Source organism: Equus caballus, chromosome X, assembly GCF_041296265.1.
Source record: "Equus caballus isolate H_3958 breed thoroughbred chromosome X, TB-T2T, whole genome shotgun sequence".
Taxonomy (NCBI): Eukaryota; Metazoa; Chordata; class Mammalia; order Perissodactyla; family Equidae; genus Equus; species Equus caballus.
Genome location: NC_091715.1, coordinates 30,948,558 through 30,964,695, shown reverse-complemented (window position 1 = coordinate 30,964,695; position 16,138 = coordinate 30,948,558). Strand labels below are relative to the sequence as shown.

Below are 16,138 nucleotides of genomic sequence, written 5' to 3'. Positions count from 1 at the left end.
GCAACATCCCAGCCATAGCTCTGCTTCAGTACTCACTGGCTGCCTTCAAGGCTGTCTTTTACCATCATTCTAGAAGTTTCCTGTGATTCCACCTGTACTAGAGCTCCAGGTTTTGAGATCCACATTTCCCCATTTCTTGGTTCATTCTCCCTTTGCAACGGACCAAAAGAAATGTTTTGTTTTCGCAGATCTTGCAAACTTACTTTTCTACTCTCATACTTGATAATTTCAAGTACTATAGAATTCTAGTTGATAAAGAATTTTCTCTGCGAATTTTGGAGGCCTTGCTCCATTGTCTTATAGCTTCCTAAGTTGCTATTCAAAGTGAAGCGATAATCCGTTTATGGAACCAGTTTAGTTTTTCTTCTTGGAAGCCTTTAGAAACTCTTCATTCTTTTTCCATCCAACAAGCTGGTGGGCCCCCTCGATCTGGAAATTCATGTCTTTCACTTGTGAAAAATCTTTTTTCCTAATTTTCCCTTCCATTTACTTTGTTCTCTTATATTGGGACTGACTACTGGACAGAGGTTGGACTTCCTCTAGTTCGTCTTTTCTCTTTTTATCAATCTCATTGTCTTTTGGTTGAACTTTCAGGGACATTTCCTCAACTTAATATTCTAATCCTTCTCCTGAATTATTTCTGCTATATTTTTAATTTCTAAGTTCTTTTTCTGTGCTCTGAATATTGCTTTCAATAATATCTTGCTTTTAGTTCATACATGTGATCACTTTCCTCACAATATTAACTAGAGATTTGAGCAGTTCTCTTCTGTTCCTAATAACTGTTTACTCCAAGTTCAGTTTTCCTACTTATTTTGTTATGACCACTGTCTTCCAGATTGGATGCTTCCCTCAAATTTTTTTTTTGCTGAAGAAGATTAGCCCTGAGCTAACATCTGTGCCAATCTTCATCCACTTTATATGTGGGTTACCACCACACCAAGGCTGACTAGTGGCGTAGGTCTGCACCCAGGATCTGAACCAGCAAATCCAGGCCGCTGAAGCAAAGTGTGCCAAACTTAACCACTACACCACAGGCCAGCCCCTCAGTCTTTTGACAGTTGCTGTTTAAGAGTCTCAACCTAAAAAGCTCATTGGGAACTCTAGGTGTAGGAGAGGGCTAGGCAATTGGTGGCCTTTACTGTCAGGTAACAAGGCAGTATAACTGCTTTTTCACTGGGAGGGGTTACCCCTACAAATGTATTTGTGGTTCTTTTTTGTTGAATCTGACAACCATAGACCCTCCTTCAATCTACCACTTGGGAGACGAGTGTGTCTGCCACTGTTCTTGGAGTTGAGCTGAGGAAGGGGCTATGTGGATGGGGGCGGGGGATGGGATTGGGGTGATGTCTCACCATTCAGCATGTAATCTTGCCGTTTTCAGTGAAGTACCTCATCTTTGCCCTTGACTGTGTCTTGGTCCTCAAAACCCAGAGCTTCTTTAATTCAGTCTGTCAAGAACATGAACACTAAGGCTTCTACTAAGGTCTGGAGGGCCCATGTATGGAAACTGTCGATGTTCCTTCCAGAACCTCTCAGACCATTCCTATTGATTCTGTGAACCCATCCCCCAGTGTCCATGTGCTTTGCTTCTAACAACTCTCACCTGCAGCCTTCTTCAGAGTCCTACTTTTGGGCCACAAGAGCCAGTCTGGCAACATGCCAAAAGAGCCGGACGTATCTGGAAGATTACATGCCTATCTCCTAGCTGTAGTGAATTACTGGTGCGAGAGTATGCCTCTAGTCAAGACAAACTTTGAGATGTAATTTAGACTCCATAGCTCCCCTAACAGGATGACACAAAGGCTGGGACTTAGCCTAAAATCACACCTTTGCTTGGCTTCCTACCCTTCATTGTTTCCCCCACTCCCATTCTGGTTTCTCCTGGGAGCACGTCCTTAATGAAGCACTTCCACATAAATCTACACCTCAGAGTCAGTTTTTGGAGAACCTGGCCTAAGACCATCATCTAGTTGCTTGGGTTTGGGAAAGGATCCAGGAGTCTAACCACTGTACCAACCTTGCAACCAGTTCTGTTTTCAGACCTGACCCAAACCCCCACTATCACCAAAGGTTTCTAGAACTTCTAATTCCTGAACCTTTCTAACGTACCAGGAAGCTGAGACTCACAGGCTTCTGGAAGTTTGGGACAATTGTAGAGCATTTTCCTGTGCTGTCATTTTTACTCAATTTTAAGTTAAACTTCAGAAACAACTTGAGCTTCACAGAGTCGAGTTTAGGCTATTCTTCCAAATGTCTTGAGGTACAACTCCCTCTCCAGGTGGTAGTGTGTACTTTAGCAGAAAAGCATGCAGAAGTCTTAACTGACTTCAATCTCTCGAAATTAAGCTCTAGAGTCAGACGACTGTGGGTTCAACTACTTTACCAGCTGTATGATGACAGACAAGTTACTGAACTTCTCAGTCACAATGTTCTCCCCTGAAATGAATATGCTTATCACAGTGCCTGTCATACAGTTAAGTCCTATCCTTTGAGTTATTTTCTAGGGGTGATAAGTTCACGGTACTACCACCATATGCCTTCACTTAGTTTTCACATTTCAGAGATATTTGGCCAGGGTTAAAGGTACAGTCTAAGACAGCGGTTCTAAAAATGTAGTCTCCAGGTGAGCAGCAGCATCACCGGGAACTTGTTAATAGTGCAAGGTTTCAGGCCCTACTCCAGACCTACTGAACCAGAAACTCTGGAGATAGAGCCCAGCCATGTGTGTTATAACAAGTGCTCCCGGGGATTCTAATGCACATTCAAGTCTGAGAAACACTGACCTAAGTCCACAAATCAGAGAAAAATATAACAGACCCCCATGGAGACGAAGGCCAAGACCTAGAGCCAGTTGGTGTTGTACTGAGGGTTGTAAGCAGAACTAGTGAATACACATAACTTAATGATTAGGGACAGGAGGAAGCCATAATTAAACCTTTATTAGTAGCGTAGGTGTAAATATTAAGATCATCATGTTATCAACGAATATAAATAGGAGCTAAGAGCTAAAGAGTAAAATGTAGATTTCAGTTTGTAAAACTGACAGTGAGTCTATACCACATGGTCTTGAATGCAAATAGAAAAGTGCATTAATGCAAGAAAAACAATTTCTGGGCCCAGAAGCTGAAGAAACACTTGAAAGAATCCTTAATTTTATTAATCCTTTTCTGAAACAAGCTACCAAATATACATGCCCTGGAACGTTTGCTGAGGAAAACTCATTTGAAGTTGTCACCTTGCCAGAGACACAACTATTGAAATTCATCTGAAATTCTGAATTAGTGCCATGCAAGCAAATGATCTTTAGAAGCAAAGAGAACTTAAGAGCCAGAAAGAGCTTCTTGAATCCGCCACTCAGATTCTGGGAGAACAGAGGAAGAAACAAACATTCCAACATCGCCTGCACAGCAATTTACAGTTGCTTAAAGCTAATTAGGTGATTTACTCTGAAGAGTACAAATGAGAGACACAGGAAAGCCAATTCCTAGAATAAGTCCACAAAGAGCCTGAAATTTTAGAAAGAGAAAAGAACAGTCCTTTTCCTGGAAGAAGCAAAGTGCAGAGGGTAACTTGCACAGGTTCGTGTTTCAGGGGTGATGACCAGCCACTCAATTTACTTTGACACATAATCTCTCTGAGCTGCTCAGCTTAATCTCCTGCATGGCAGAGCAGATGATATTTCCCTCCAGCCCTTTATGGCCTCTGTGTGGAGAACTCAAAGCTTTGCTGTAGTGATCAGGGACAGAGCAGCTCTGAATACCACCACAGGGAATATTAGGCTGAATGCCCACAAAACATACCTATGTTATTTAGCCAATGCAGAGTCTCACTTCACATCAACACTTGAAATACAAATAAAATAATGGCCGACTTATACAAAGTCTTTGTGCTAGCAGACCCTCTGCTAAGCACATTACATGCACATTCTCAGTGGATCTTCATAACACACCTATAAGGTGAGTGCTCCTTGTATTGCATTTTGCACATGAGGAAATGAAACCTCAAAGATGTTAAGTAACTTGACTAAGGTCAACCAGTTACTATGGTGGAGCCAGAGGATTCAATCCTTGCTACCTGACTCTGACAGTTCTGTTCTTAACCACGATGTTTTAATGTCTTCATTGAGAGTGCAACCTATTTCAACAATCTCAACTTGTGATACATGCGCAATTCTCTTTGCCTCACAAGAAAAGAAGAGAACATTTCAAGATTAAATGAGGGAAATGTGCATGAGGACACTACTTCCTTTCTGGTTGAGCATTGGATCTCTTCAGCCTTAGATAGCTATAAAGTCTGTTAGGAATGTGGCTCCCTCCTAAAGTCATTGTATGAGTGGAGATTCAGCTGGTCCCTACAGTGCTTGCTTTGAGATTGGTGATGCTTTGGTTGCTATGGACACCAAATTTAAACACACCACTGAGCACAGGGAATCTATTCCATGCAAAGCAATGGAGCCAGCAGATGGGCTCAGTAACAGCTAACTGCACATAATGCTATGACCAATATTTGTTTTGCCACCTCTCATTTAGATGATTCTCTCACCCGTGAAGTCTGTAAGACTAACTCTCATCTGGGAAACAGCTTCTTTATGGCCCAGGTAGCAACACACACACTTCAACGTGTCAAAGTCATTCATTTGTCTGAGTTGTTGAATGGGTAAAGCTATCGAGAAAAGGAAATCTGATCTTACACAAAACACTTCTTTGTTCAGCTTGCTAAAAGAAAGAATGGATCAGATGACTTCTTGAAAATCCAGTTTGTCTAAGTGGCTAGCACCCCAAGAATAATGAGCCTGTTAACTTGGTAGATTTCCCTAGTAACTAAATCCATAAAGAAAATAATTAGGAAAAGACAAGAGCCACTTAGATACATATAAATAATGCATGAGAACATGTTTTTCTTTGGAACAAACCAAACATCCAAGGTATTGTACTTAATTAATGAATGTAGGTCAGAGATCAATTAGTAAAAGTGAATCACAAAGAGAAACACTTACTTGGATACATCATGGACTGTCAGCAAGTTTACCAAGAGATTATCACCACATGGGGATATTAAAGGACCTCCCTGCCACATGGCGGGAATCCATTGTGTAGGAGTCGGTCATATGGCAAACATCACTTATTAAATTAACCAGCAAAAATGAAATTAGCCAAGTTAATAATTTATACAATCTATCGTTTTCACATTCAAAGGTCAATAAATATAGTGAAATTCCATTAAAACAACCGCCTTATAGAACACTGGGAGGTGAAGTTACTGTCAAAATAAATAATTCAGTACGTTTAAAAGCATTTTCATTATGCATATTTCCCCAATTTATTTATTCAGTAACAAAATTACAAGCCATGCTCTCTTCAAATAATTATAATACAAATAATAAGTTTAGGTTTTAGTGGAATGTATATTAACAGATGAAAAGGTATAAACAAATTATATCTAAGGAAATCTGGGTTATTTTGAGTAGGTCTGTTAAATCACTGTATCAGGAAAAATTTAAAAATAAAAAGGAAAATGTCTAAGCATAGTCAATTTAAATAAATTCAGAGTTGGAGGCAGCACTACTTTATGTAGCATGGGTGAATTTAACTGAATGATGCTAAAATGGGTGCGGTTCCATGAGCATAAAGATCATTTTTTCTATCTGATCTAGGAATGTCATAATAAAGTGTCTCTTATTGTTATGAAATAATTTAAAAAATTTAAGACCGCTGGAACGTGGTCTATTTGCACCTTTAATAAACCATGTGTATATGGTACAAAATTATATTTATCAGAAAAAAGAAATCTGTGCACTCATTCATAGACATTAACAGAGGCCTTAAAACCGCAAGGAGATGTGCCAGGCAGTGAATCTTTCCTTTAGCATAAACTATGAACTAGAGAGCTGATATTCTGGCATTCATGGAAGAAATCATTTCAGTACAAAGAATGAACAATGAAAATCACGAAGTTTTGGGAGATCAAATGTACTGATAGGCAATCCCATAAAATTAAGGAAAAAATAGTGATCTAGAGCTTTTTACTCATGTCTGCTCAATGAACCAGCAGCAGCATCACCTGGGAGCTTGTTAGAGATGCAGTATCTCGGGCCTCACCCCAAACCTAATGAATCAAAACCTCATTTTTAACAAGATCCCCAAGAGATTTGTGTGCACATTCAAGTGTGAGGAGCACTAATTCAAAGCCCAGATTTGGCAACCAGCCTGTGGGGGATGAAACCCCATCTCTGCCACTGACTAGCTGTGTAACCTGGAACAAGTTCTACAACCTCTGTGCCTCATTTCCCTCACTGGGTAGGATGGAGATAGTAATGGTGCCTATGTCATAAGGCTGCCAGCAGTATTAAATGACATAATATATGTAAAGTGCTTATGACAGTGCACGATAAGTGATCAATCCGTGTTAGTTCTTATATCTTCTTGGCAATCACAGGGATTGAGGCATCACACATCCTGATTTCAAACTATATTACAAAGCTATACTAATTAAAACAGTATGGTACTGACACAAAAGCAGACACACAGACCAAGGGAACAGAATCAAGAGCCCATAGACAACTCCCTAAATACATGGTCAACTAATATTTGACATGGGAGCTAGGAATACTCAACAGGGAAAGGACAGTCTCATAAATAAAGGGTGCTGGGTAAAGTGGATAATCATGCAGAAGAATAAACCTGGACTCCTATGTTACACTACTCACAAAAATTAACTCAAAATGGATTAAAGACTTAAAACCTGAAACTGTAAAACTCCTAAAAGAAAACATATGGAAAAAGCTCCTTGACATTGGTCTTGGCAATGATTTTCTGGATATGACACCAAAAACACAAGAAACAAAAGCAAAAACTCAGGAAACAGGATTGCATCAAACTAAAAACCTTCTGCAGAGCAAAAGAAACAATTAACAAAATGAAAAGTCAACCTACAGAACAGGAGCAAATATTTGCAAACCATATTTTGGATAAGGGATTAATATCAAAAATAAATAAAGAACTCACACAACTCAATAGCAAACACCACCTCAATTAAAAAAGGGGCAGAAGAACCGCATAGACGCTTCTCATTTTTGTTGGGTTGTATGAGTTCTTTATATTTTGGATATTGACCCTCTATCCAATATATGATTTGCAAATATTTTCTCCCAGTTGGTGGGTTGTCTCTTCGTTTTGTTGATGGTTTCCTTTGCTGTGCAGAAGCTTTTTAGTTTGATGTAGTCCCATTTGTTTTTCTCTTCCGTTTCCCTTGCCTGAGGAGATGATATCAAAAAATGGGTAGAAGACATGAACATTTTTCCAAAGAAGATATACAAATGGCCAACAGGCACATTAAAAGATGTTCAACATCACTAAATATTAGGGAAATGCAAATCAAAACTACAAGGAGATCACCTCATACCCGTCAGAATGCCTATTATTAAAAAGACAAGAAATAACAACTGTTGGAAAGGATGTGAAGAAAAATGAACCCTCATACACTGCTGGTGGGATTGTAAATTGGTGCAACCACTATGGAAAACAGTATGGAGATTTCTCAAAAAACTAAAAATAGTAATATCATATGATGCAGCTATTCCACTTCTGGGTATTTACCCAAGGAACATGAAAACACTAATTCAAAAAGATATCTACACCCCTATGCTCACTGCAGAATTTTTCAAAATGACCAAGACTTGGAAGCAACCTAAGTGCTCATCAAAGGATGAATGGATAAAGAAGATGCAGTGTGTGTGTATGCATGTATACACACAATGGACTATTATTCAGCCATAAAAAAGATGAAATCATGCCATTTGTGACAACATGGATGGATGTTGAGAGTATTATGGTAAGCGAAATAAGTCAGACGGAGAAAGACAATTACTGTATGACTTCACTCACATGTGGAAGATAAACACACAGATACAAAGACCAGATTGGTGATTACCAGAGGGGAAGGGAGTGCAGGGAAGGCAAAAGGGGTAAAGGGACACACGTGTACAGTGATGGATGGCAACTAGACTTTTGGTGGTGAACATGATGCAGTCTACACAGAAGTCAAAATATAATGATGTACACCTGAAATATATAATGTTATAAACCAATGTGACCTCAATAAAATAAGTAAAAAACACAGTAAGATATCACCTCACACCTGTTAGCATAAGCTGTTATCAAAAAGACAAGAGAGAAGTGTTGGTGAGGGTGTGGAGAAAAGAGAACCCTTATGTACTGTTGGTAGGAATGTAAATTGGTACAACAACTATGGAAAACAGTACGGAGTTTCCGGAAAAAAATAAAAATAGAACTACCATATGATCCAGCAATCCCTCTTCTGGGTATTTATCCAAAGGAAATGAAAACAGGATCTTGAAGAGATATCTGCATCCCATGGTCATTGCAGCATTATTCACAATAGCCAAGGAAGTAGGAGGTCATGAGACAGACCTTGCCAAGGGATGCCAAGGGGCAGACACTTTGGTAACCACCCAACAGCCATTCCCCTCTTCTTTCTTCTCAGAACTTGCACCCAATGACAGAGGTTAGAACTGAAGGAGACTAACCTTCCCAGCCTCCCCTGAAACCAGAAGTGGCCAGCACTGGGCCAGTGACCAAGCGCTGGGTCATCAGGCAGAATGGAAATTCTTCAAGGATAGAATGTTCTACATGATAAAAAGAGGCAAGAAAAAAGCCTCAGACCATCCCTTTCTACTTCAGCTGTATGGGGACACAATGTTTGAAATGGCAGCAGCCACCATGCAACCTTGAAGAGTGATACAGCTCACACACCAAGAATAGCTGAGGAAAAGGAAAGGCTTGGGTTCTGATGACTTCCCTGAGGCTGAACCAATCCTGGAATGGCCCAGCTTTACACTGTCTGTAAAGTGAGGTAATAAATATTCCCATTATTTAGATCACGTTTTATTGAACATTCTGGTATTTGCAGCTAAAAGCACCCCCACTTATACAGCTGCCAACCACCTGCCTTAGGAATGAGCTGAGGACCCAATTAACAATCTAATAGTTTTTTAAATCATGTTAGGAAGATAGATTCCTTGTATTGGGTATAATTTTCTATGTGATGTTCAGAATCACTTTTGATTTTCTGTTAGCAGAAGCAAAAGGGAATAACAGTGATTTCATTAAGCAGCTACCCTGTGCCAAGCACTACACTAGGCACTTTATCTAGGCTGAGTCATCACAGCAACTTCCAGACCAGTCCCTTTTGGCTGGGAAAATAAAATCCCATCTATATTTTTTCAAATCTTATTTAAACAATTTAACATTTCCTTTCATTACAAATGCAGACCACAAGCCACGAGTAGTACTTGTGACTTTGCCACCTATAGAAATCACAGATATATTCATATCACACTGCAGTTGTTGAAGATATCTCGAAATATCATTGACCCTCATACATTTCAAAAGTACCATAATCCTTAAGCCTGCTGCAAAATCTTATTTAATGTGTTAATAAAGAAGCACATACGCTACTGCATTACACATTTTTTTAAATGTTTTCGTTACTGAATGTCGATATAATTGGCTTCCTTTGTAATCCTGTGTGCTTTATTTTATGCGTCTAAAAATGTTATTCTAAGAGGTACTGTAGGTCTCAGCAGATTTACAAAGGAGTCCTCGGCACAAAAGGGGTTTAAATTTCCTGTAACCAGTCCCCCTTGTGACCATTCTTAATACTGTTCAATCCACTGTCCATGCAGAAAACCAGAGTGATCTTTTTAAAAGGTAAATAAAACGAAGACCTTCCCCTGTTTAAACCTGAAACAAATGCAAACTCCTAAGTTTGACCCACCTGGCCCCACAGGATCTATTTTACCCTGCTCATGGCTCCTTCCCAGTCTCAAACTCCTCTGTCCCGCAGCCTTCCCTCACCCTGCTCCAGCCATGCTGGCCACCTTCCATTTCTTTGAAATCTCCAAGCAGTTTCCCACCTTGGGGGCTTTGTCCTTGCTATCCCCTTTGCTTGGAAAGCCTGCTCTTAAAGCATCCACTTCATTTTCATGCTTCAGTGAGGAGCCAGGACATCACCTCCACAGAGAAGCCTTCCTTACTAATGTATGCTAGGCAGCAACCCTCCCCTTGCCTGCCCCGCCCCCAGTTATTTCCTGTTTACTTCCCTCAGAGCACTTCTAACAACATAATTATATTGATTTTTGTTCACTACTAAATCCTGGCATCTAGTAAGGAGGCCTGGCATACGTAGAAACCTGACACTCATTGAATGAGTGACTAAACAACAGAATAAGTGAATGAAGAAGCTATTATTAATCCACTTTACAAGTGAGGAAATTGAGGCTCAAAGATGTTAAATTATTTGTCCAAGGTCACCCAGTGGCAAAGTTATTATTTTAACTATGCTCCCTAGGCCTCCCCTTAATCCCTCCACCATTTTTTCTAACTTCCTTTTCCCTGCTACATTTCCACCAATCTGGAAAGCAGAATAAACCCAAATCAAGCTTTTATGGTGTGATTTCTTGGGACTTCAGTGCCCCATTGCTCAGATATATGCCTAACAAAACCTCAAAGCTACTTCCTTTGAGTATTTCCAGGAGGGCCAAATTAAACAAAAATATATCAGGGCTAGCCTGGTGGCACAGCGGTTAAGTGCACACGTTCCGCTTTGGCAGCCCAGGGTTCGCCGGTTCCAATCCCGGGTGCCGACATGGCACCGCTTGGCAAAAGCCATGCTGTGCTAGGCGTCCCACGTACAAAATAGAGGAAGATGGGCATGGATGTTAGTTCAGGGCAGTCTTCCTCAGCAAAAAGAGGAGAATTGGCAGTAGTTAGCTCACAGCTAATCTTCCTCAAAAAAAAAAAAAAAATATATATATCACCTGGATAGAGTGGTTCTGTCTCTGCATGTCTGTTTCTCTCTACGTGCACACGGATTTTCTTCATCTCATGCACATAAACACAAACAAAATCAAATGGAAGAAAATTCAGAAAAGGGTAAACTAAGGAAGAAAAAAATTAGATAAACCCGGGGTAAATGCTAAGTAAACAAAAATACATGGATAAGGCACTGTATGCAAGTTTATGTGGACCACAATTCTGGCCATATGCTTCCTAGTAACCAACATAAAGTGAGAAACAGTCAGTTACATGATATATTCTGAAGATTTAAAAAATTCAATCAATTTCCAGGAGGAACACAACTAGTTCTATTTCTAAGTCCTGAAAGAAATTCCTTTTGTGGGTCCTCATAATGAAAACACGGTAGGATATAGTAATCAGTATTCTAAGCTACAACCTTATAAATATATCAAGCTTCATAGAATTGTGTCTTATAACATACCTTAATAGACGTGGCTAGTATAATGCCAAACCCTATGCAGTATTGTATTGCCTTGCTAGTCAAAGTGTGGTCCTTGGGCCAGTAGCATCAGCGTCATCAAGGAACTTGTTAGTAATGCAGAATCTCAGGCCTGCTGAATCCAAATCTCTTTTATTAACAAGATCTGCAGGTGATGCCTATGAACATTCACGTTTAACAAGCACCAGTCTAACGGTTAAGCTTGATCTGAGGCAAAATTTGTAAGAAACTAGCATTCATTTAGTTCATTCATTCAACCAATATTTACTGAGACTGGCGGTAGGAAAGGATTTTTTAAATGTGACACCAAAAGCACCACCATAAAGGAAAATATTGATAAATGAGACACCATTAAAACTCAGTGATAATGCTAGCCAGAGAGTGGACAACATTTGCAACACCACCAAACAAAAGGCAAGTTGAATACCTAAATGTGTATCACGCACTGTCCTAATGCTGGGAATACAGCAATGAAACAAACTCTCTGCTCTTATGGAGCTTCCATTCTAATCGGTGAAGACAAACAAAACAAGTAAAATGAAACAAGAAAGGGGCATAAGTCAGGGGACAGGGTTGCAATTATAACAGGCCTCAGTGAGGAGGCAACAACCCGTACGAGGTCAGGGAGCTAGCTATTAAACTAGCTAGGGGGAAGTATTCCAAGCAGAGGGAACAGCAGGTATAAACACCCTGAGACAGTAGAATACCTGAAACAGCAAGGCCAGTGTGGCTGAAGCAGAGTGAGCAAGAAGCGGAGTAGCTATGCAGGGGACCAGATCATGTGGGACCTTGTCAGCCATTTTAAGTATCTTAGCTCTAACTGCGAGTGAGATGAGAAGCCACTGGAGAAAAGGTAATAGGAAGCCATTGCAGGATGCTGAGCAGGGAAATGACATAATGAAGTGTTCTTAAGAAGATTGGTTTCTCAGAGGTACGTGGAATGGCTTGACTGAGAGACTCTAGCTCAGAGGATACTGCACTAATCCCAGTAAATGGCGATTCATTCATTCAACTATTAGGTGCCAAAGATGTGCCAAGTAGTGTGGGGAGGATCTAGCCTAGGGTGATAACTGAGGGAACTGCCAGAGGAAAGGGAATACAAATGTCATTGGAGGGAAAGAAACCCAGGACACAATGACAGATTATTTAGAGAAATAACAGAAGTTCACAACTCACTTTAATCAAGGTTTGTGAATCATCTACTGAGGGCAAAGCCATATGCTGGCTAGGACATGGGAGTGGGGATGCTGCATAAGACTTGTATATTCCCCTCCAAGGGCTTCCAGCCTGGCATGCTTAGCCCCTGCCCTGCACCTTTCAAGCCTGAACTTGGATTGCCGCAGCCGAGGCCACCCCTGAGACAAGCTGATTTGCTCAGGTTAGGAGCTGTTTTTTAACCCTCAGAGCTTGAGCTATCTCCTGGGAGCAGGGGCCAAAGCACCTCAACTTGATTAGCATAAACAGAAAGATCCGGTTTGGCAGGAGGGCAGAAGAGAGGTCTTAATAAATGTCTTTGTGGATCAGCATTGCAGACTGGCCCTGGGCCACCAGTTTTGGGGCAAGAAGTCCTTCTGGTCTGTTTCCACCTGTATGACCTGATGGGTCTCCCACTCTTCCCCATTCCATTCTGGAGAAAAAGCCCCAAGGCATGGAAAGGGAAACAAGCAAGTCTAAGGAAAACAACTGGGGGAAAAAGAACAGATTTGAAAATTGCCTATTGCCAGACTGCAAGATCTGAGGCGCAGATGCAAATATAATGCAAATGATATGTAAATAGCCCTGTGGCCTTCTAAAAGGTTTTATACAACTGGAAGGGCCCTTGGGAAACTGCTAGCAGATAAGTGACTCAGAGGCAGAGAGAACTATTTCAAGACAACTTTGTCACACAGACCTTTGCTGCCCTGCTAGCACAGTGCAGTCTTTAGTAATCTTTTTTTCTCACTTGAATCAACCTCACCTGCTATAAATAAAAAAAAAATCAAGTCTGCCTCTGTAGAGGTTATCTAAGTTAATTACACTTTTAAAACACTGTGTACCTTTTTTTTTTTTTTCAAATGCCTCTCACCCAAATAAAGCCAAGTTAAATGTGTCACTTCCTCCCTAGAACAGTATTTGCCTCCAGTGGGTTATGAATGAAAGTGACTCTCTTTCAGTTCTAGTTACTATGATCCTTTGGAGGATTTTTTTTCTTACTCCACAGGAACTGGTACATTCTCTTCTAATATCCACACGCTGTATTTGAAGTGAATCCAGAAAAAAAACTCATATAGTTGTGAAATCTAATTCACTTCAAGGAGCCACTGGAAAGCTATTCATTAAGAAAACCTGCCCCGTCAAGCATGCTGTCCTCTTGACAATCCTAACTACACATTTTAAAATGAAAAACGCACATTCAATTACAACAGGGTAAAATTCTGTCTACATTTGTGTATTTAAAAGAAGACACCTCCATCAGACATGCATTTTATAACAGCCATGAGATGAACCGAATAGTAAGCAACACGGTAAGCACATCAGACCTACAGCTGGGCAGTAAGTCTGGGTTACAGACCCAGGGGTCACAGAAGCAACTTTCCTCCACATTAGTGATGGAGACAATGATAGTATCATCAGCCCCCAAACTTCCACTACTTTGCTAGTACTCTAACATTCGAGGATGCTTCAGCTTTTGACAGAAGAGTCAAAGGAAGGGAAATCCCTTCCATTTTCAAGGGTTTTTTTTTTTTTTTTTAACCTTATTTGAAACGGCCTCCAAACTGCTACTGGGCGAAAAGGCATCTGGGGAGATGCCACGGTTAACGTAAAACACCAACAAAGCGCAAAGACTCGGCATCCCAACAAATGAGAAACTGAAAGAGAGACGGGGGAACACGGACAAAAGGAGAGAAACCTCAAGAGACTGAAGAAACGACAGCGCCCAAGAAAAACAAAGAGAGACAGCGAATAGCCAGGGGCGCTGCTCCCGGGGCTGGGGGTCCCGGGAAGGGCTGCGGGGCCGCGCGCGGCGAGGCGGGGCGGGGCGCGGCCGGGCAGGCAGCGAGCGCCCCCTCGCGGCCGGGGCTGCCTCTTACCTCCTGGGCGAGTTTCTGCTTGAGCACCAGCGCGGCGCACAGGTAGCCTGCGCGGCCCACGAACAGCTCGTCCGAGCCGCACTCCAAGAAGGAGACCGGCGCGCAGACGGCGCACAGAGCCCGGAATTTGCCCAGCGGCTGCACGTAGTCGGAGCGGCCCAGGGCGTGGTACACGAGCGTGGCCACAGCGTACACGCCCGCACCCCCGAGCAGGAAGGCGGCGCGGGTGTCGGCGTCCGGCTCGCCCCACTCCTCCGCGCGGGCGCACGCGTCTATGAGGCGCTTGGCCGAGCGCAGGTAGCGCTCCCGGGCCGCGGCAAAGAGCGGGCTCTGCGAGACGTGGTAGAGCATGTAGGCCACCCCGGCCACGCCGCCGTACAGCCCACCTTGGCAGCTGCTGGCCGCGGCCGCCGCCCCCCGGGCCTCAGCGCCGCCCCCGAGCGGGGGCAGCTCCTGAAGGATGCGCTCGATGGTGGCGGTGACCAAGGGCGCCACTGCCTCCTCACACTGGCCCGCCAGCAGGCTGCCCTGGTAGTCATCGAAGCGGTTGGCGAAGCAGCGCTTGGTGTCCATGCTGCTGCCCGTGCCCCTCAATGCCGAGCCGGGGTCCGCTTGAGGGCGCGCCCTGCAGCCCCACGCACCGCCTCTCGCTGTCCGAGGCACTCGGGATGGCGCTGGATGCGGCGGGGATGGAGCAAGGAGGCTGAGACGGGAGGTGACAAGAGGAGGCGGGCGCGAGGAAGAAGCTCGGAGCGGATTGCCAAGTGGGGCACCGGGCTGCCGCGAGGCTCCCGAGTGGCCCCAGCGAGCGCGGGGGATGCGCGTCGTACGCCCCCCTCCCAGAGGCTGCGCCCTCCCCGAACCCGCCCCCTCCTGCGCCGCCGCAGCTTGGCCGCCTCTCCACCGGGCAGAGGTGATCTCCGGCAGGACCCACGCGGGGCCCGCGCCACTCCTCCCGCCCCGCCCCCGGCTCCTCCCCTCCCGGCAGAAGGCCAGGGACGCGCGGGACACTGATCCGGAATGCTGAGTCTGGGCATGCATACACCTGACGGTGGAGGTGAAGACCACGAGTCTCTTGTATACTCAAAGTGTGGTCCTCGAGCCAGCAGATCGGCATCACCTGGGAGCATGTTACAAATGCAGCATCTCGGTCTTCGCCCCAGACCTACTGAATCAAAATCAGCATATTTAGCAAGATCCCCAGGTGATTCGCAGGCACATTAAAGGTTGAGAAGCCACTGAGCCAGTCTAGAGTACTAGGGAAAACCTGAGCGCCCTCCTGAAACTTGTTTTTCATCTCGGTCGCTTTGGAGTGCTCATTCTGAATGTTTCAATCCCAAAGATCTGAGGAGTTTGAGTGTATCAAGTTTCATGCATAAAACGGTGAAATGCCCCACTGAGAAAATCTTTCTTGGCCTTGATCGTGTTGTTTTTCTTGGAGTATACAGGAGTAAAAATTCAAAACCACACCAGGTTAAGGTAAGAGAGTGGGGGTTCTTTCTCCTACTCTAGAGACCCCTCTCCCATGCATGCCCAATAAATGTCTTGAGGTTATTAACTGGTTAATATAAGGGTAAACGCACGCAGCATGAGATTTTAATTTGGCTTTTTTCTTACTCTTTTCTGAATGTTTTTGGTTGCTTCCTTCCCTCCTTTTCTTCTCATGTTTTGTCCCTTCTGCTTTCCTTCCACAAGTGTTATTCAGGGTTTCCTATGTGTCCTGGACCCTGGAAATAGATGGATAAACA

General features: G+C 43.1%; 1 protein-coding gene across 1 annotated transcript in view; it reads right to left on the bottom strand.

Moving 5' to 3' along the window:
• The window catches only part of LANCL3 (LanC like family member 3), a 94,821-nt gene extending 79,515 nt beyond the window's left edge, over positions 1-15,306 (bottom strand). The window contains exon 1 of the mRNA XM_023634083.2: positions 14,391-15,306. Within this exon, the coding sequence (XP_023489851.1) occupies positions 14,391-14,963 (573 nt within the window). The 5' untranslated portion in view covers positions 14,964-15,306. The remainder of the gene's footprint in view (positions 1-14,390) is intronic.
• Positions 15,307-16,138: the final 832 nt, after the last annotated feature.